The 19141-nt window shown below is 49.2% G+C and overlaps 11 protein-coding genes across 11 annotated transcripts; 6 read left to right on the top strand and 5 right to left on the bottom strand.

Annotated features, from left to right (window-relative positions):
• Positions 1 to 163: 163 nt before the first annotated feature.
• On the bottom strand, positions 164 to 690 carry FPRO_05471 (uncharacterized protein; the record flags this gene model as incomplete). The annotated part of the gene is made up of 2 exons (XM_031231092.1): positions 164 to 595; positions 658 to 690. 2 exons carry the CDS (start codon positions 688 to 690, stop codon positions 164 to 166), a joined length of 465 nt encoding a protein of 154 aa, XP_031081164.1.
• A 1344-nt stretch (positions 691 to 2034) lies between these two features.
• Positions 2035 to 3988, top strand: FPRO_05470 (PTR2-Di-and tripeptide permease; the record flags this gene model as incomplete). Its single annotated transcript, XM_031231091.1, has 6 exons — positions 2035 to 2194; positions 2260 to 2440; positions 2499 to 2759; positions 2816 to 2955; positions 3004 to 3190; positions 3250 to 3988. 6 exons carry the CDS (start codon positions 2035 to 2037, stop codon positions 3986 to 3988), a joined length of 1668 nt encoding a protein of 555 aa, XP_031081163.1.
• A 372-nt stretch (positions 3989 to 4360) lies between these two features.
• FPRO_05469 (uncharacterized protein) lies at positions 4361 to 5358 on the top strand (the record flags this gene model as incomplete). Its single annotated transcript, XM_031231090.1, has 2 exons — positions 4361 to 4504; positions 4564 to 5358. 2 exons carry the CDS (start codon positions 4361 to 4363, stop codon positions 5356 to 5358), a joined length of 939 nt encoding a protein of 312 aa, XP_031081162.1.
• A 324-nt stretch (positions 5359 to 5682) lies between these two features.
• On the top strand, positions 5683 to 6381 carry FPRO_05468 (GPM1-Phosphoglycerate mutase; the record flags this gene model as incomplete). The annotated part of the gene is made up of 1 exon (XM_031231089.1): positions 5683 to 6381. The coding sequence occupies one exon, from the start codon at positions 5683 to 5685 to the stop codon at positions 6379 to 6381; it is 699 nt and encodes a 232-aa protein (XP_031081161.1).
• A 545-nt stretch (positions 6382 to 6926) lies between these two features.
• FPRO_05467 (uncharacterized protein) lies at positions 6927 to 7886 on the bottom strand (the record flags this gene model as incomplete). Its single annotated transcript, XM_031231088.1, has 1 exon — positions 6927 to 7886. The coding sequence occupies one exon, from the start codon at positions 7884 to 7886 to the stop codon at positions 6927 to 6929; it is 960 nt and encodes a 319-aa protein (XP_031081160.1).
• Positions 7887 to 8191: 305 nt separating this feature from the next.
• FPRO_05466 (uncharacterized protein) lies at positions 8192 to 9973 on the bottom strand (the record flags this gene model as incomplete). Its single annotated transcript, XM_031231087.1, has 9 exons — positions 8192 to 8283; positions 8338 to 8559; positions 8611 to 8720; positions 8777 to 8855; positions 8912 to 8973; positions 9028 to 9218; positions 9279 to 9557; positions 9615 to 9740; positions 9809 to 9973. The coding sequence occupies 9 exons, from the start codon at positions 9971 to 9973 to the stop codon at positions 8192 to 8194; spliced, it is 1326 nt and encodes a 441-aa protein (XP_031081159.1).
• A 461-nt stretch (positions 9974 to 10434) lies between these two features.
• FPRO_05465 (uncharacterized protein) lies at positions 10435 to 11607 on the top strand (the record flags this gene model as incomplete). Its single annotated transcript, XM_031231086.1, has 1 exon — positions 10435 to 11607. The coding sequence occupies one exon, from the start codon at positions 10435 to 10437 to the stop codon at positions 11605 to 11607; it is 1173 nt and encodes a 390-aa protein (XP_031081158.1).
• A 267-nt stretch (positions 11608 to 11874) lies between these two features.
• On the bottom strand, positions 11875 to 12930 carry FPRO_05464 (putative aromatic ring-opening dioxygenase family protein; the record flags this gene model as incomplete). The annotated part of the gene is made up of 4 exons (XM_031231085.1): positions 11875 to 11946; positions 12014 to 12682; positions 12731 to 12861; positions 12924 to 12930. The coding sequence occupies 4 exons, from the start codon at positions 12928 to 12930 to the stop codon at positions 11875 to 11877; spliced, it is 879 nt and encodes a 292-aa protein (XP_031081157.1).
• A 557-nt stretch (positions 12931 to 13487) lies between these two features.
• FPRO_05463 (uncharacterized protein) lies at positions 13488 to 13946 on the bottom strand (the record flags this gene model as incomplete). Its single annotated transcript, XM_031231084.1, has 2 exons — positions 13488 to 13565; positions 13641 to 13946. The coding sequence occupies 2 exons, from the start codon at positions 13944 to 13946 to the stop codon at positions 13488 to 13490; spliced, it is 384 nt and encodes a 127-aa protein (XP_031081156.1).
• Positions 13947 to 14387: 441 nt separating this feature from the next.
• FPRO_05462 (uncharacterized protein) lies at positions 14388 to 16009 on the top strand (the record flags this gene model as incomplete). The annotated part of the gene is made up of 4 exons (XM_031231082.1): positions 14388 to 14795; positions 14852 to 15342; positions 15420 to 15951; positions 16001 to 16009. 4 exons carry the CDS (start codon positions 14388 to 14390, stop codon positions 16007 to 16009), a joined length of 1440 nt encoding a protein of 479 aa, XP_031081155.1.
• A 237-nt stretch (positions 16010 to 16246) lies between these two features.
• On the top strand, positions 16247 to 18943 carry FPRO_05461 (uncharacterized protein; the record flags this gene model as incomplete). The annotated part of the gene is made up of 2 exons (XM_031231081.1): positions 16247 to 17590; positions 17648 to 18943. The coding sequence occupies 2 exons, from the start codon at positions 16247 to 16249 to the stop codon at positions 18941 to 18943; spliced, it is 2640 nt and encodes an 879-aa protein (XP_031081154.1).
• Positions 18944 to 19141: the final 198 nt, after the last annotated feature.

Here is a 19141-nt window from a genome sequence, read left to right as displayed (position 1 = left end):
TATTCACCTTCCCACTGAGTTTCCATCGCTTGGCATTCACAGCATACAATTTGCCGTGAATCACATCTTCTGTCCTTTTTCTTGCATTTCGCCAACTTCCTCCAGATCGGCTGTCGATATCGAATCATATTATAACAGTACATTATGATCCACGATCGAGCACTCACCATAGCAGAGTCCTGATTGGCATCGGTGAGTGCGACCAGCACCCTGCAAAAACCAACATGCTTACAGCGGGGATGCTGTAGGCTCCATCAATGTATAGGTGCAACCGCTTGCTAACCATTGCGGCACTGAAAATGAGCACAACAACAATGACTGGATAATGAGAGCCAGAATTCAAGCTTGCCAGACAGCCTGTCCACTCCGCAACAGCAACTGCTGTGGAAATGAGAAGAGCCGCATATGCTGTAGGAAGGCCCTCATGGTACATCGCTTTGCCCTGATCACTCTTGGGCACCAAGTGCGCAGCGATGTTAAATCTTGCCAGGCGGGCAACGCCTGCACAGACAAAGAAAGCCAAAGCTAGCTGATCGGCCACCGTATCAAAACCAGCGGAATAGACCATGACTGACGGAGCCACGCAAAAGGAGACCTGGATATGAAATAGTAAGTGCTTGGTCCCATGACTCGCCAGAAAAAACAAAGACTACTCACCAAATCACAGAAGCTATCCAATTGTTTGCCCATTTCGGAACATTCATTCCTGGCCCTCGCAACTATTCCATCGAAGCGATCAAACTCATAGCCGAGAAAAATCAGTAAGTGCGCCGCGAACAGCGACTTCTGTATCGCACAGAAAATAGCGAGAACTATTTACACGAGTCAATTACCCAGTATCGTAGGGCTATGAGGAATACTTTAGATTACCTCCGCAAAAGCCTGAATCGTTAGAAAAAGCCAGGTGAGCCTTGTAATTCCTGATTATTTGTTAAAGGTGTTCTCGTTACTCACCATTGGAAAGAGTAATATAATCAGCTACTCGCAGTCGCCTGTGTTTAATTAATGCCAAGTCTGTACGGCGATGCGCAATGTATACCTCAACATATCGTAGTTAATATGTACGTTGGTTGCCATTGTGAGTTATTGCAGGTTCTTGTCTAATTGGAAATGATGTCTATCGGTTTCTTCACTGCTTGCTTTGTGCTACTAAAAAACATACGGCGACTGTAAACACTAGTGGTCAATTTATGCTTGGTTGGTCCGCTGAAGGGAGCGTGTACCACTGCTCAATCACAATCTCGGGCTGTCCCTTCAATCCACAAACCCTGAATCATCCCATTTCCAGCTACTAATCACGGCATGAATCTCGATTGAGACTGTTTGGGGATCTGATGCACGATCAGTTGGCTTATGCAATCTAATGACTACTGTTGAGGCAACAACAGAAAAGAACTCTCGTAATATTTCCTTCCCAGAAGGGCAAGTGGTCGTGCTGGGGCAAAATCTGACGTGATGGCGATCAATAGCCAACTTAGTGGGTGCCAACTGTCAGTGCATGGAAACCCTGCAGTAAGGGCAGAATAAGCTTGCTCTGGTCATAATTCACAATCCCTCGTTTCCTCTAGCGGGGCTGGGTTATCGCCTATTGCATAATTTGCCCAGTCACATTCTCATGCAGGACAAACATGAGTAGGCTTCCAATCAGGTCCTGAATGCGCCGCTTCACATGCAGGTATAGCCCTAAAGCTCCTTTCCTCGTAAAATATGCAGTTGGGTCGAGGTACTGGCGTTCAAAAGTGCCTGTAAAACGACTACCAGATTAGTAAAGTGATCCGAACCAACCAACAGACAGATGTAACGTCTTCAAACCCAGTACGTAATATTAACAGGGCATCAGGGTTGCCTTGCACCTCACGATTTGTGCAACAATCCCTCGTCAACACTTTCTCCGTGTCTTAAGTGTAGATTGGGGTTTGGGGCAGCGCCATTCACTTCAAGCATTACAGTATTCTCGGAATTAACTGACAGTTACTTTCTCAGATAGAGCATCGATATAGCCTCTGGTGCTTTTGCCCCATTGACAGACTCATCATGGTGACTCAGCATCCTGAGCACGAAAGGCGGGACGCTACAGAAGAGGAGATCAAAGAGCTGCGGCACGTTGTAGATTCAGTTCCCTTGGCTGTCTGGGTCGCACTCGTTGCTAATGCTACGGAGAGGTTCACATTCTATGCCGTGACAACGCCATGGCGTACGTATCACCAATCCAGTCTGAACTTTGTATGCTCCATGATTGCTAACTTACATTTCGTGCAGAGAACTACATACAGAATCCCGCTGATAGCGTCGCCGTTCCTGGCGCTTTGGGACTGGGGCAAGCAACGGCTACAAACATTACGAGTGCATTTCTCTTCTTGAGTTTTCTTCTCCCGACTGTTTGGGCTATCATCTCAGACACGTGGCTGGGGCGTCACAAGACGCTCTGTTTGAGCTACTTGTAAGTGCGCACGCATTCTTGACGGTCAAAGGCGATCATTACTGAGAGGCGAGTGCAGTTTGAACTTTTGCGGATGTTTGATCATCTTTGTTACGTCGCTCCCAGCCTTCGGCCATTCTCAGATCACTAAGGTGGTAGGACTGGGGTTCGCGATGATTGTCCTTGGAATCGGCACTGCTGGTGTCAAGGCGACCGCCTCCCCATTCATAGGTGACCAATACGCAGAAACTGCTCCTCAAGTCATCACCACAAAGAAAGGGGAGCGCGTTATTGCAGACCGGGCGCTTACACTTCAGTATATTTACAATGTGTCGTACTGGTAAGAAGTTCTGCGACAGTCACAAGACACAGAACTGACTGACACTCTGACTGCAGGTTCACCAACATAGCAAGTTTATCGCTCGTTGCATCCACCTATTTGGAGAAGCTAGTGGGATTTTGGGCTGCTTATTTGCTACCTCTTTGCGCGACCTGGACACTGGTACCTCTACTTCTAATCTTTCACAAATCACTTGGTACGTTTTCTCCAACTCTGAGCTGGTCTTGATCTCTAATAAAGTAAGTCAAACAAAAACCCCAAGCAAATATCCTTCCACGCGCTTCCCGAGTTATCGTGTGCGCGGGGAGACACAAGTTCAACTGGGAAGCTGCTACACCCGTTTATCAGTCCGAGAGGTTTGGCCGCCAGGTCGAATGGGATGACAAATTTGTCTTTGAGATCAAGAGAGGGCTGCAGGCTTGCAAGGTGATGTGAGTTCTTCCACCCTTGGTGAGCGGGTTTCTTGAATGTCCATGCTCATCGATATCAGGGCCTGCTTTGTGCCATTCCATCTCTGTATGAATCAGATTACAAACAATCTTGTTTCACAAGCAGGGCAGATGAGGCTCGGTGGGATCCCCAACGATACAATCCAAGCTCTAAACTCTATCGCTTGCGTGCTACTGGGACCAATCATGCAGAAATTTGTTTATCCCATCGTCCGTGGTCGGGGATTCGCTTTTGGCCCCATTGCGCGTATTACGTGGGCTTTCATTATGATGAGTACGGCAATGGCATATGCTGCTGGTGTTCAAAAGCTCATCTACACCAAGGCGCCTTGCTACGATAAGCCCTTGCAGTGTGAAAAGTCGCCTAACGACGTGAGTGTCTGGATCCAGTCGCCCGTCTACTTTCTCCTCGGAGTCGCCGAGATTTTGGGCTTTACAACTCTTGCCGAGTACAGCTATTCTGAGGCACCTAGGAACATGCGCAGCTTGGTACAAGCCATGGCCCAGCTGAGTTCGGGCGCTGGCTCTGCGCTTGGGATGGCATTCTCGCCATTGTCAAAGGATCCTCAGATTCTCTATCTCTATACGGGTTTGTCTGTAACAATGATTACCACGGCGCCTACCTTCTGGCTCATGTTTCGTGCGTATGATGATAGAGTATTTGAAGAGGCACACTCGAACGATGATGGAAGTAATCAGGCGGCAGAGCCAATGGTTTCTGGACCGTCTGATGCTACCGAAACTGGAGAAAAGGCTGATGGTGCTAAAACATCTCCCTAAAATGCTCAACTAGTATAGTTCATTCCAGCCATTTCGCAGAAGCCGAGCAATTATTTCAACCTGCATTTAAGGCTAGCCATCATGCGCAATCTGATCACTTTCGTGTTAGAAACACATGTTGTTGGCTGGAAAACAAAGTATGACAAATGGCACTGTTGCATAATTTCTTACGTTGTATGACTGTACCATGAAGCGTTGTTGCACACCGACAATTCAAGAAAAGGCCACTTGCAGTGAGGCCATAAGTGTCTCGGGTATATTAGTCATTCCGTAAGCATATAATCTCCTTTTCCCCGGTAAGCTTCGCTTTCAACTCGCACAAAAACAACTCACTCTAAACACAGTATCCAATCCGCTCTCTGCACAGACACCATGACGTACGACCGCCCTGCACCAACCACCGATGGATCGGCTTTGTTATCCACGTTTGATGCCTTGACCAAATCCGGGCTTGTTCTCTACGATGAAAGCCAGAAGGTTATTGAACATACAGACGGGGACCTGAAGGTTCGCTCCGTATGCCAAAGCTAAAACCGACCATAGAAGCCGCTAACATCTACACAACTGGCATCTAGTTCCACTTTATTCTTACCAAAGCTCTTATCAAGAAGCCGACCTTATCTACACCAGACCAGTCATCAGCATCCGGAAACGGCTTATCGAAACAACTCACCCCTGGTAGCGATATTGATACAAATGGGTTTGAGATGGGCCACAGTGAGAGTAGCACTCACTTTCTTATCGCCAACAAATTTTGCTTCTCACGACCTCACCTCATGATGCTCACTCGCGACGGGTATTGTAGGCAATATGAGCCTCTGAACAAGACCGACTTTGAAGCTGCGTGGGGCACTCTAGCTTCCTTGAACGACGCAACAAAAGACTATGTTGTATTCTTCAACTGCGGCAAAGATGGCGGCTGTAGCAGACTGCACAAGCATGTGCAGCTGATGCCTCTTCCCGCCAGTGGTTTTGCGGTCGACTTTCTGAACTCAGATATTACCAAGGAACCAAAGGTACCTTTCGAATGGTTCTACCAACGATTTCAAGACAGTACCGTCTCAGCTTCGCAAGTGGCCGAGACTTATCTAAAACTTCTCCAGCACGCGACGGAAGCTTGGAAAGCTAGCACTGGAAAGGATGTACTAGATGGACAGGCGTGCCCGCACAATGTAGCTTTCACGTCTCGCTGGATAGTTGTTATCCCTCGTCGTAAAGCGGCTGTCAACAAAGAGGCCGGCGTGAATTCTTTGGGTATGTTAGGGATAATCGCCGTGGCTACCGAGAAGGAGATTGAGAACTGGGTGAAACTTGGTCTGATAAATTCGCTCAGTGAGCTTGGAGTTTCGAGAGGTGTCGGTGTAATTTAAGGAAAGTGATCACTGGTTCCTATCTAGATATGCAAGGCTCGTTATAATGATTTATAACTGCGCGGGATTTTGAAGTTATGTTTCCGCGGCAAAGAGTTCCAAGGCCAGGCCCAAGTATATTCCAGGCCTGCAAGACATCAGAGTAATCTCCAATTGGACAATCGGACTCGTCGCACTCACGAAATCGGTGACGTAGGCTTGCTATTCGGAACTCTCGGGTGTTCATCAAGGTGTCAGGTTACACGTACCACTGGGCTTTCAAGCGTCTATAAAATGGCGCTTACTTTACGCTAAACTCTCAGGAGAACAAACACCATAATCACAATGACTTTCAAACTAATACTTCTTCGACATGGTCAAAGTACCTGGAATGAGAAGAACCTGTTCACTGGATGGGAAGACGTGGGTATCACTGAGAACGGTCGCGCTGAAGCAACACAGGCTGGAGCGCTCTTGAAGAGACACAACCACCTACCAGACTTGAGCCATACTTCGCTACTGCGACGTGCAATCACAACAAACAATATTGCACTCGATGCGGCTGACCGCCACTGGATTCCCGTAACGAAAAGCTGGAGACTCAATGAGCGCCACTATGGTGCATTACAAGGTCTCAATAAAAAGACGACGGCAGAGAAATACGGTGATGAGCAGGTCAAGATTTGGCGGCGCTCTTATGATGTCCAGCCGCCACCAATGTCTGATGAGACCTACCAGAAGCAGCAGGCGCATGCGCGATCGCAGGACCAATCCATCCAACCGCCAAGAACAGAATCGTTGAAAGATGTAGTGGCACGCGTGGAACCGTATTGGAAGGAGCGCATCATTCCTGACCTGAAGTCTGGAAAAACTGTGCTTGTTGCGGCTCATGGGAATTCGCTTCGTGCACTGGTAAAGATCATCGATGGTTTGGGAGATGAAGAGGTTGTGGAGCTGAATATCCCTACAGGGACACCTATTGTCTATGAGTTCGATGACAGTCTGCAGCCAATAGTGAAAGGTGGCGAGTGGCTTCAAGAGTAATAATCATAAGGAATATTAGATTATGAGGCCTAATAATCCATATACAGTAGCCTAACTATCAAGAGTCTGACGGATAAACGGGGCTAGTGCCGACTTTACAAAATGGGAGACAAAAGCAAACGATAGAAATAATGTCTGTGATGGTTTATTTAAGGAACCTTTTGCTGCATATTGTTGCTGAGAGAGGAATTCATGGTAGGGCAATGGCTTCATATATAATTGTATCGTCTTAACCCAGCAAAAGCTTTGCATAATTCACTTCTAGTTCATTTCCTCATATCCGCAGTACTGTATACTATCCCCCAACACACCAGCACAGACATTAACTATTTCTGTTCTTTGCCCTCAATTTTCACTCGAACCAATTGGCTATCTCCCCAATTCCCCATATATTTATAAGGGGGTCAATGCGGCAAACCCTACAGGGAAGTTTATGACGGCGGCTTGTGGCCAATGGGCTGTAATGAGTTCGACGACGGTCTGTAGCCAATGTCAAAGCGCGGCCGCGGGCTTAAAGAGTAATAGCTATAATAATAAAATCAATTTTAATTCTGAAATGAACTATTAAGCCCTACTAGAAGAATATAAATAGTCTCCAGCCTTGGTACTGCTATATTATACTCTTGAGCATACTTTACAATACCCCCCAGTATTGCTTCAACCTCCATCTCTCTTCCTGTATTCATATCTGCCATCATGCTCGGCTCTACTCCAGGGTAATCCCGCACACGAGATCGGCCCATCTGGAAGGCAATCGCCTCCTCATTTGCATATTTCGAATACCCACCAGCCGCGGCAACGGTGCAAATCTCACGCATAATATCGTTGACGACTTGCAAAGTCAGGGGACATGCCGCCAGAAGTTGCAGGTCGCGACAGCGAGATAATGCACAGAGGGGGTTCCAAGTCCCATTGGCCACGATCTTCTTCCAGCGCTCCCCTTGGATGTCGTCGCAGTCGCTTACGGTCGCTCCGCCAGCTCGGAGAAGAGTAGATACCCCTCTCGCAAGATCGTGCTTCTCTCCAAAAGGCGATGGCCCCAAGTAGAGTCTTTCAACCTCGGTGTGCTTCACGGAAGTTGGGGAAGTCCGGGAGGTGGGCATGTAAACCACGCCTGAGACGATTTGGGCGTGAGGGTACTCTTCGTGATAGTCTTTCTCTATCCCAATGCCATTCTGTAGAAGCACAACTGAAGTGGTGGTGTTATTGAGCACGGGCCTAAGGCTTTGGACGCTTTGCAGTTGGGTTCCAGGGAATGATTTGGTAGTCACAACAACGTAGTGAAAGGGCTTGCCTGAAGTCCGGGCTGCTTCGTTGACAGATGACACTACAACGGGATATATAGTCTGGTTGCCAAACAATTGAGACTTGAGCTCCAGACCAGACGCTTTTGCCTCGGCATAGTTGGAACGGCAGACGCATACGACCTCAGCGCCGGCGCGAGTGAAGAGGACAGAATAAACGATGCCGATGCTGCCAACACCAACAACCAGAATCCGTACCATGGTTGCGTGTAGATTGGAAACGAGCTGAGTGAGAGGCCATTTATTGTCTTCGTATCGCATCAGGACTTTTATTCAGGGCGTGGACAAGTTTCAACTGAAGTAAGCAAAGGCGGTTACGGTGCGGCTCTCCACATTCGATCTTCTCCACATCCCGCAAGGGAGGCGTATACTATAGGTAGGCAACAAGAGGCTCAGAGATAATGGCCGGCCAGTATCGTATCGAAACACGAGTTTCAAATGAATTACGACGTATAAATAAGGACACTGTCATCATTATCGTAATGAGCTAAGCTAGACTGCTACTGCTACGGCTTAGGCTTGCACTGCTCCTTTAGCTGCCAAGCGTCACGCATGACGTTGTTAGCATAGCTGTATTCTTCAAGATCCTGTTGAGTTTCTGGGCACCGCCTATTAGAAAATTTTCAAATCACGTAACGCATTGGTAGCTTACGTGGAATCTTGCCGTTGAAAAATCGCTTCTCGCTTTCCCTGAGCTTGGCGGGATCCCACTGGTGCATCGACGAAATTACCTGCGTAGACGCGACACGAGGAGCGCGGAGCTTGCTAAACAATTCTAGTCTCGGATATACATCATCTTTAGAGTCTAGGTCCGAAAGGAGAACGCCCAAAGCGGCTGCGTCCTCGATTGCCATGGAGGCTCCTTGGGCTCGGGCTGCGGGAGTCAATTAGCACATGGCCAACAATGGCACGGGTTGGGACCTACTTGGAGGCATCGGATGGGCGGCGTCGCCAATCACGACGATTCGACCTTGGGCATACGTTTCGAGCGGCTGCCTAACGTACAGTGGCCATTGACCAACTATGCGTTCGCGTCTGAGTTAAATACGTCAGTCTGGTGCGCCCAAACCTCGCAGACTGTATTGAGATACCTGCAGATCGAGCGAATCGCGGGAGGAAAGTCGCCAACGACCCTATCATATAAAGTATCCGTTGAGTCTGCTCCGCTTCCTGCAATACTGGCAGTAAGTGTCATTTCGCGTGGCTATGTAAGCTCAATTACGTACGAGAATCAGTTCGAAGAGTATCGTCTCCGGGGTACAGAATCCCAATGTTTTGTAGGCTACCACTATTGATTATTAGCCTGTGCGCTGGTGAATGCGTGGGCATAAATAATACTGACTTCCGACAGCCATAAAAAACGGCGCTCTTGTCTCCGTGGTAGACTATCCTGGCGGAAGAATACCCGTCCCTGAATATGGCTAGAGTTTCTGTATTGTTTTCGAGCTCCTCCGTAGGAACCATGAATCGAAGCATAGACATCTTGTGTTCAGCATCGAGCTTATGACCAAGTATAGTCTGGAGAAAGGACGCCTGTCACAGGTCTTGGTGTCAGTCAGTCTGCATCGGCGCCAGATCAGATATCGTACATACCCGTATACCGTCCGCAGCGACAATCAGGTCCTTTTTGACCTTTGTGTTGTCTTCCAAGGTTACCGTACCGTCGATTTCAACGCGCGAAACTGCTGTTGCGAGATGGATCCGTGCTACTCGCGATCGGGTCGGGGTAGGTTCAGTAGCGAGTTTTCTCAGTTCCTGGTGTAAATCAACGCGGTGAAAGAAATAAAATGGTGCCTTGTACTTTGTAGCACAATGGGTAATTGGCATAGTGATGCTCTTGACCAAATCAGAGGAATCGGGGTAGAAGATGATCTAGGATTCTATGTTAGTATACCTGGGACACGACAAACATTTGCCTGTGTACTGTACATTCTCGGCTGCCGTGGCTTGCGAACGTTGCATATCGACTCCATAGTGATCTAGAATCCGTGTAGAGTTGGGTGGGGCCATGATGGCTGCTCCGACTTCATTCTTGAACTGAGATCTCTCGTAAATCTGATGATGACCTTAGCTTAGGTCATAGGAAATATTGGCGGTGGCATTTCGCATTCCAAGAGACGCACCTCAACGTCATGCCCAGCGTCAAGCAACGCAACGGCAGCCATTAACCCTCCTATGCCTGCACCAACAATTCCAACCTGTAAAGACTTGCCTGTTTTGCATTGTGATCCAGAGGATGACGATGGAAGCCAATACAAGTCGTCTTCAATATTCGGGGACGTTGCCATATCTGTTAATATCTACAGATTCAACAGTAATGTATGTAACTCTGAATGTATACTAAAGAAGGCTGCTAGGTCTTTTAGCAGAAACTATAGTAGATTCATTGAATCCATCCCCAATAAGCTTTGTATGCCATTTGTATCCCACTCTGGCGCCGTGCCATCTGCTGAACATAGACGGGCAAAGGGGTAGGGACCACAAGCCGGTGGGATACTGACAGCCGAGCCGGTGGCAGCGCAAGGCCCCCACCAACCGCGGTTCTAAAGCATCCGACATCGTTTGGTTCTCCGATGGGCGCAAAAGCTTTCCAGCAGTGACATGAGCACCCTCTGGGGCTCATATGGATGTTATAAGATTGACAAACAAACACTGGCTTTAGAAACGGCAAAGACAACCAAATACCAAAGAAGTCAAGGTACGCACGTTGTGCAACTTATGGAAGAGCAAGGTCTAACAATAATCTTAGATGCCTGTACAAATCATCAAATCTGTCGTCCCGCTTCACGTCGGGCAGTTCATGTTCGTGCGAATCGAAACCGACCAGGGAATCGTTGGCTATGGCGAAGCTGGAAACTGGGGACATATCGCTGCCGCAGGCACAGCCATCGAGCGATTTGCAGACTATCTCATCGGCAAAGATGCATTTCCTATCGAACACCATTGGAATGCTATGCACCGCTTCAGCTACTTTCAGGGCACGGCCATCAACGCTGCTATCTCGGCCATCGACATCGCCTTGTGGGACATCAAGGGACGTGCCTTGAACGTTCCCATCTATGAGCTTTTGGGAGGCATGTGCCGTGACAAGGCGAGGGTCTACTGCCATATTTACGAAAAGACCATCGATCTGGTGGTTGAGGAATGCAAGAAGAAGAAGGCAGCCGGGTTCACGGCATTTGGACACATCAACCCATTCCTAGATGAGGGTGTTGACCAAGTCTACTTCAAGCCGCACGTCAAGAAGATGAACGACGCAATTGCCAACGTCGAGAAGATGCGAGCGGCCGTTGGAGATGACGTTGACCTGCTCGTCGAGCTCCATCGTAGACTCACCCCGGCCGAGGCGATCACCTTCTCCAATGCCATCGAGCATCTGCGCCCCATGTTCGTCGAGGACCCCATCCGCCCTGAGAACCCCGACGCAATGGCCAGAGTCGCTGATCGCATCTCGGTTCCCATCGCGACCGGAGAAAGATTCAGCACCATCTACGAGTTCCAAGCGCTACTCTCTCGCAGCGCCATCGAGTTTGCGCGGGTGGACCTTGCGCTGTGCGGTGGCATCACAGGTGCAAAGAAAGTGGCAGCCATTGCAGAAGCCCACCATGTTCAAGTGGTTCCTCATAACCCGCTCTCGCCCATTGGCCTCGCGGCTTGTCTGCAACTTGCTGCATCCATTCCCAACTTTTCCGTCCAGGAGTTCGCAACAGGCTTCGAGGCGGGTGTTTTTCACTCGACTGATAAGCATCTTGGTCACGATATTGTCGACCATGTTCCTGCCGTCAATGATGGATTCGTTAACATTCCTCAAGGGCCTGGGCTAGGAGTCAAGCTGCTTGATAATGCTACCGAGATTAGGCCAGCGCTAGTGCAGCCTATGACCATGAGAGTGCACAAGGATGGCTTCATAGTTGACCAGTAGATATACAAAATAGATGTTTTCAATGATGATAGGTTACAGCGTGGATAACCCCTTTCATGTCTCTCAAGTGACATGTTGTTTGCAGTTGAGAGCCGTGGCAAAGAGTTTATACCAGCACACAGAACTTAGTAGCAACCATACTACTTCATGGAGCTGAGATCAATAAGTAAGCTATTTACAACATCAAGTCTTGATAAAATAGATCAGCTTTCTATATAGAACCATTCAAGCGCATTTCTCCATTTGCTTCACAACGAAGCCATACAATCATTTCCATCCTCCGTAGTGTTTCCCCTTGGCCCACTGGCCAATCGTGAGTTGAGTTTCTCCTTGATTCCTCTAAATTTGTATTAGTAAATGTGCATGAGTAAAGAGTCTCGCTCCAACGTTCAGCAAGTCGACTTACCAGCTCCCAGCATTCCGCTCCAAGAACACCCTGGGCAACTTCATCTTGTTCCTCACCAATAGCACCAGCGACGAACAGAGCAGGAATATAGTGCTCGTCGGTGCCGTGCGCATCTCGGAAGTAAGGATGCTTCATCAGCCTGGCCAATCCTCTTTTCAGCTTTGGCCCGCCCCCATTCTTGACGATTACGTCCTCGAGCGCGGTTCTGAACTCGATATTCTCGGGGTCTGGCGGCTTCTCCATAGCAAAATTGTCCTTGTACTTGTTCATGTATTTCCACTCCGTGCGATATAGGTTGTGGACGCCGCCGCCTGATCCGATGAAGAGATAGCCCTCCTCCCGTAGTGGTCGAAGGACGGTTCCGATTCGGGCATGGTAAAATGGGTCGAAGTGGGAGTTCAGAGATACCACAGTGACTGGAGGGCATTCGTTTGGAAACATAGCGACAAGGAGAGGGAAGACATCGATCATCCAGATCCTCTCGGTGTCGCCCTCTACCTCGAAGCCAGCGTCACTGAGCATGTCAATGCACCTCTGGCCCGTCGCCAAGTCAGGATTTGGTTTATAGTCCTGCCACTTCTTTGGGTGCACGTTGGCCACGGGCATGACGCTCGGGGATGGATTCATGCCGACCTTGATCTTATTATCATCTACCCACCAGTGGGCGCCCTTTGCATGTGTCAGCGTCATTTGATAGAGCATCGACTGTCAACTTACCATGAGAACTACGCCTTTGATACCATGATCTATCGCCTCTTGGCCGATCTTCTTCCAGTAATCCAGTACACGCGAATCTTCCCCGAGTAGCATTGTAGTGCCGTGAGATAGAAAGTGAACAGGTGGCAGGTCTACAGGTATTAGGGTAAGCTAACAGCAAGGCGGTGAGACCGTGTGAGTGTTGATGGCTTACCTGCCATATTGGTATTAGATCCTGATAGTGTTGCTAATTGTGACTGAGTACAACACAGACTTGCTTGCTAAGAACTAATTTATTTATCGTAGAGAGGTCTTGAAGACAGTACCAGTAATTACATAAGTCTAGCATTCGTCCACCTCAGCAAGATGCTCACATATCCACCGGTCCGGCTGACCACCTACGGGGCATGTGGAGAGCGGCATAGGACTGGCGTAGTGCTTCTGGCTGTGCGCAATTACTGTGATAGGGTTGAGGGGTCAAAAGAGGCTTCAGCCTCAAGGCCACAAAGGTAAAGAACACCAGTGCGCAATTACAAACGCATGTTGACCCTTGGCCGGAACTCTCAGTCAACTTGATAAATCATGACACTATTATGTTACATAAGTTTAGTTGTCACATATCCTTGAATGTTTGTGAAATCGCCGATTTATTGAAAAAGAAATTGAAAAGAAAAGAAAAGAAATAGTAGTATATTTAATAATTTACTAAAGACTCCCATACAGCGATAATCGCATCTCTCTGGGCCCTTGAGCTCCTGCCTAGATAATACTCTACTGCTCACCACTCTCCAGCCACCTGGTATTGGAAATATTCACGCTCATGTAAGCCGAGCTGTGTTGGGAAAGTGTAAAACCACTGCATGAGCATGGTTAGTCGACGTTCACAACAACCAGTGCAGAGCCGCTGAAGATCCAGTGCTCATTGACCTACCCGAAGAAGCTCACAGCCATGAAACATGGTCCATAGAAAGGCCCTCATAGGCAGTGGCCCCCCTATCAGCTCCCAGTCGTCATGGACAGCTGGTGGTCGATGTGCGGGAACTCGCCGCTGGTTCGAAGGCCAGTCTGGCGGGTTTGTGTTGGGTTCGAGGCCGGTGACACCGTTGTTGGCGGGGAGGAACTCGTTGATGTGCTCGTGAGGAATGTCGGGCGAATTACTGCCAAGAGTTCTTCCAGTGCCTTGGAAAACCAGAGCTGGGGTGTCTTGGGTCGTCGCTACGGTTGTTACGTGACTCATGATTATGGCTGGAAACAGTTTTTATGGTTGTATGTCGGTGGACAGGAAATGAACCAGCATATCAAAACGGGCTCGTTCTTGAATAAAGAACCGGAGCCAACTCTGACATGCTTAGCGTAATGAACCCCATAAAGATGCTCCGTTAGCCCTGTTCTCTCCACACGGGGAAGCCCGTCACAGTGCGGGGTATTCATGGAGGAGGACGGGATGGGTGATGGAGTCCGGCAAGTGGAGAGCCATTGCCCGGATGGCAAAGCAGCCTAGTTAGAAACTGTACTATGCCATAGATGATACAACCCAACACATTGAGCAAGGGCATTGCTGCCACGCTTGAACCCCCTTTTGATACGATCGATCAAGTTAAAAGCGGCTACTCACGGAACATCAAAGACAACTTGATGGTCTCGTCATCTTCCCCCCTTCCATCAATGAGCATACAAAATGACGTCTCGTATCAATACCACCATCGCTCAAGTCCGCTCAACGGCCATCGAAGGCCGCATGAGAGATTTGAGGCACCGTCAGGAACAGCTATTGTCTCTGCATAGGCATCTCAGAGACAACGAGTCTGAGGTCACAGAGGCTACCCGAGCCGACGATGGACTGACTGCAGATGAAGCCCTATTTGTATTTGGCTCAATACTGTCTGAGGTCCGAACTCACTATGATGCTCTAGATCTGGGTAAAGAGCTCAAGGTAGAATACGGTATAAAATGGGGCAGAAGCAACGAAAACAAACGTACAGCGCATTCCTTGGCGTATATCATACTCGATAAGCAATCGCTCTTATTTAGCGCCTTGTCAGTATTTGCTGCTGCTACCGAAGCGGGAGCCTGCTGCATCTTCAAGGTGAGAGCCGGCCAAGAAGAAATACTTAGGTATCATGATGCACTGACTTGGTAAAGATCGAAAACGGCCCGCCCTTGACACTGGCGCTGCTCAGCAAATTCTTCAGAATGCTTCATGACAAGGATGCTGTCTGCATTACCATGACTCAGCCAAGTGTTGATCTGCTACAAAATTGCTTAGTAGTCGACCAAGTCGGTGGCAACACTATTGCTGCTGGCTTGGCTCACCCGGATAGATACTTGCGCTCATCACCCGAGTCACTGAACGTCGCAGTCGTGGATAGAACAGCAAACATTCAGGAGGCTGCAACGGCGCTGGTTCGTTCGCGAATCGCATTCGGTGCGTCGAGTCGCCAGGCAGTAGACCATGTTTTTGTTAATGAATTCGTGATGGAGGATTTTCTGAATGCAGTCGCGAAGACCATTGAGACATGGCCCAACCGAAACGTGGATAATATGAAGAGCAGTAAGGACAAGACTGTTCCTGGTTACGCAAACGTCTTAACCGAGCCATTGTTTTGCTCCGTACTGCGGCCGGAGCCTGCGAGGTAAGAAAAGAAAGAGTGAAGTGGTAGCGTCGAGTGAAGAATACTGATCGGCGCCTAAGAAACAATAAACACAGCAGGTTTCTGGCCAAGAAAGTTGAAGATCGTGTACTAGTCATTGGTGTTATGACGAGTCTCGACGACGCAATCGATACAGTCTTGGCAGGAAGTGCAGATCTCGGAGCACTTTACATCTTCGCTGGACTAAAAGAGGCCAAGTATATCAGCCAGCACATCCCAACAAGGGTAACATTTGTCAACCATATACCAAGAAGATTCCAGGGTAAGCCATCCCAATCCAACACCGAGGAGCGTATATCCAAGGCTAATAAAGCGAATGATCAAGTTGGGCCATCACCCCCAGTGGGCTACGCAGTCACAAACACGGTCAGATACACGCGACAGATGTTTGAGATGAGCAGCTCGCAATTTGTCAAGGACAAGAGCAAGGGACGGGCTGTCGAAGAGACGGTGGCTTTTCTGGAGCAGGAGAGACGTCCCCTGAAACCTACTGGCCAGGCGAAAGCTGGGGCGGTAGGATTCTTTGATGTTGGCGTTATGCTAGGTGCAGCGGTTTATCTCATGCCCCCATTTGTAGCCTGTGTTTTTGGTGTGGGGTACGGGCTATACAAGGCTTGGAGGGCTGTTTCTAATTAGTTAGGTCCTCTAAAACAGTTTCTTTAGTATATAAGTAATTTAGTCTGAAATTTATTACAGTATAGATTTTTCTATCTAAATACTAAGCAATATATATTTATAGTTATCGCTTTAATTTCAGTTCCAATTTAATTATATAACGTACCCCATAGTTAAAGTGACTAAAAGGCGGGGTCATCTTTAGCCTCCTCCTCTCAATCCGATCTAGTTATCCTTTACATCCCTCTTCTCTACAGAGTATATTCCAGCAATGCCTGACGACTTCACCGTGCAATCAGCTCCTCTTCGGCAGCCGCGTCAGCCTCTGAGCCCAGATACAGATCTTAGCCAGGGTCGCAACCAAGCGCCACGTCAAGGTCTCTACCAATGCTCACAATGCGATCGGCGTTACAACCGCGCCGAGCATCTCGCGCGCCATGTCCGTTCTCACACCCAGACTCGCCCTTATATGTGCCAAATATGCCTCAAGCCTTTTGCTCGTCGTGACGTTTTGAAGAGGCACCAAGCGACACATGAGCGCTACCAAAATGGACACCCTCAGACCATCTCGCAACCGTTCATCCAAAGCTTTAGAGCAGGCCGCGCTTGCAAACCATGCGCCGCTGCCAAAGCTAAATGCTCTGACCAGAAGCCTTGCCAAAGATGTCTTACCAAAGGCCTGGAGTGTTCATACCCAGATGATCCCGAGCCGGAACCGGAACCGAGCCTGGACCTGGATACCACGGAGATGGAGAACCCTTCATTGCACGAGAGGCAGGTTCCAAATACCCTTCCAAATAGCCAAAGGTTGGATGGAGACATGGAAGACACCATCGTTGTATCTCATATCGAATGTATAGAGCAGACAGAAGGATCCTATCGGCAACCCCAAGATGACGCAAACACCATACTTAACCCAGGCTTCGATGACCAAGTAGCGTCATTGAATGGTTTCCTTGGTCCTATGGAGTTTCCCGACTTATTCGACTTCTCAGTGCAGCACCCTCAGACAGCAGATAACTTTTCCCTCCAAGATTGGGATATGGGAAATGTTGGCCTCTCGCCCTCCGAGGTGTACCACGATCCGTCAAGTAGCAATTTGATGCATCCTACACTACAAGATGGCCAGGAAACCGTCAATGACACATTTGAAACCACCAGCCCCTACACGGATCTATCCGTGACTGGGAAATGGGAGCCGCAGCCCAAGGAGAGCGGCGAGACGGAACATGCTCACTTGGCCGCTGGCGATGAAGGTCTTGTATCGAGCCATACCCTCGACACGTCGCCATTGGAGGCTGGACTCTCGACAGCTGGACGCGACATTGTCCTCAACATGGTCCTTAGCACCACGTCGCGAGCCACTTCTGTCCTGATAGTCGCCGCCTTTCCCTCGGTCGAGACTCTCAACAAGCTCATTCGTATATACACCCGAGGCGAGAGCTCCTCTTATATTGACGGAATTCTTCATTACCCGACCCTAGTTTTCAATCGTCAGCGACCGGAGCTATTGGGCGCCATAATTGCCATGGGAGCCACTAACGCTGGGAGGCTCACGGCACGCAAGTTCGGTTATGCCATGCAGGAGGTCGTGAGGGCATCCTCGTTCCGCTCGGTAAGTATCCTTGTCCTTCCTCCATGCTTAGACTAACGAATTTGTCTGTCTGACTAGTGGGAAGAAGACAACGGAAATTGCAGTGAACTAGGCCTTGCCCAGGGCTTCGTCATCCAGCAGTACATCGCCTTCTTTAGCGGCGTGAGACGAAAGATCGCCCTGGCAGTGTCATGCGCAAACTGTATTCAGACCATGACCAAGTGCGGCCTTGATCCCCAGGCCGCTCTTCGCAGTCCCTACGGTCCTCTTAATCTTGCCGAGCTTGATGGACATCTTCTTGAAAATGCATGGCGTGAATGGGCGGTTGGTGAGTCCCATCGCAGGCTCTGCTACGCCTCCTATATATTGGCTGCTCATGTGTCATTGTCACACGGAATCCAATCCATCGTACCATGTGTAGACATGAACCTGCCACTACCAGCACCTGACGAGCTGTGGACTACAAAGACGTCGAACGAGTGGAAGCAGGCCATGTTGGGTCTGATTAAGTCACACAGACCCCCAAGGCCAGTTTGCCTCGGAGATGTACTGGCTGACCCGGTAGTACTGACCACGCACGGCGGATTTACCAATACTGACTTCGCAGCGTCAAGCTTCCTCGCCGGAATGTGGACTCTGATTAGAGAGCTACAGCAATTTGACCGCATCACTCATAAGACTTCTACATGGAGTTCACTCCTCGTATCTTCGCGAAGAGCCGAGCTGTTGTCGGTGCTTAACCTCTTTGAATCGCAATACATCGCATCACAAGGAGCAGTCTCTTCCAAGATGCGTCTTTTATGCGAAGCCATATCGATGCATGCCATGGTAACCCCAGATGACTTGGTGCTGCCAAAGCTTACAACACTTCCGCTACTAAACAAGGTGTCTGTCCCTTCAACAACAATCAATGGTCTTAAGCTATCTACCAACTTTGAGTATCGCGCTGCGTTGTGGCGCACAGGCCGTATATTGCACGCAGCGGCCCGATGCGTCCCTGGAGAGCTGAGCGGTGTGCACATCGTTGCGCTCTTCCACGCTGCTATCCTGCTCTGGTGGTATGGCGTCAAGTTGCTATGTCACAATGGGCATGTCAGCGGCACAAGTGTATCTCGTGTTTTCGTATGCATCCTTAATGGGGACAGCTCACTGGAGCATCAAGTGCTGGGTGGACAATTCGAGCTAGCGCTGTCGGGTCAAGGCCCTGATTCGCCGCCTGTTCCATTGATAGATGTCCCGGGTACTATGGAATGTATTAGGGGGATCGTAGTGCAGAACTGGAGAGACAGGCAAATGCCCATTCTTGTGCACGAGATCTGCTGCGTATTAACAAACCTCGGCACAGCAGCCCACGGCTTGGAGTTTGAGTTGTAGTTCTTGCCAGGGTTAGATTGGTATGGCGTATGGAGTATTCCGGGGTATGCTATCTAGGCTATCCTCTGCCGGGCCGCTGACGCCACATCCCGATCCCCGTCCCGGTGGGAGAGATACGCATGGGAGTTGATGCTTCCGGCTTTCAATTGTCGGGGAACGACGCAATATGAGTTCAGATTCTGCCATTACCAGATTGAT

This window comes from Fusarium proliferatum (genome assembly GCF_900067095.1).
Source record: "Fusarium proliferatum ET1 genome assembly, contig: FPRO_scaffold004, whole genome shotgun sequence".
Lineage (NCBI taxonomy): Eukaryota > Fungi > Ascomycota > Sordariomycetes > Hypocreales > Nectriaceae > Fusarium > Fusarium proliferatum.
The sequence above is the reverse complement of the archived record's forward strand: the minus strand, read 5'-3'. Positions and strand labels throughout refer to the sequence as shown.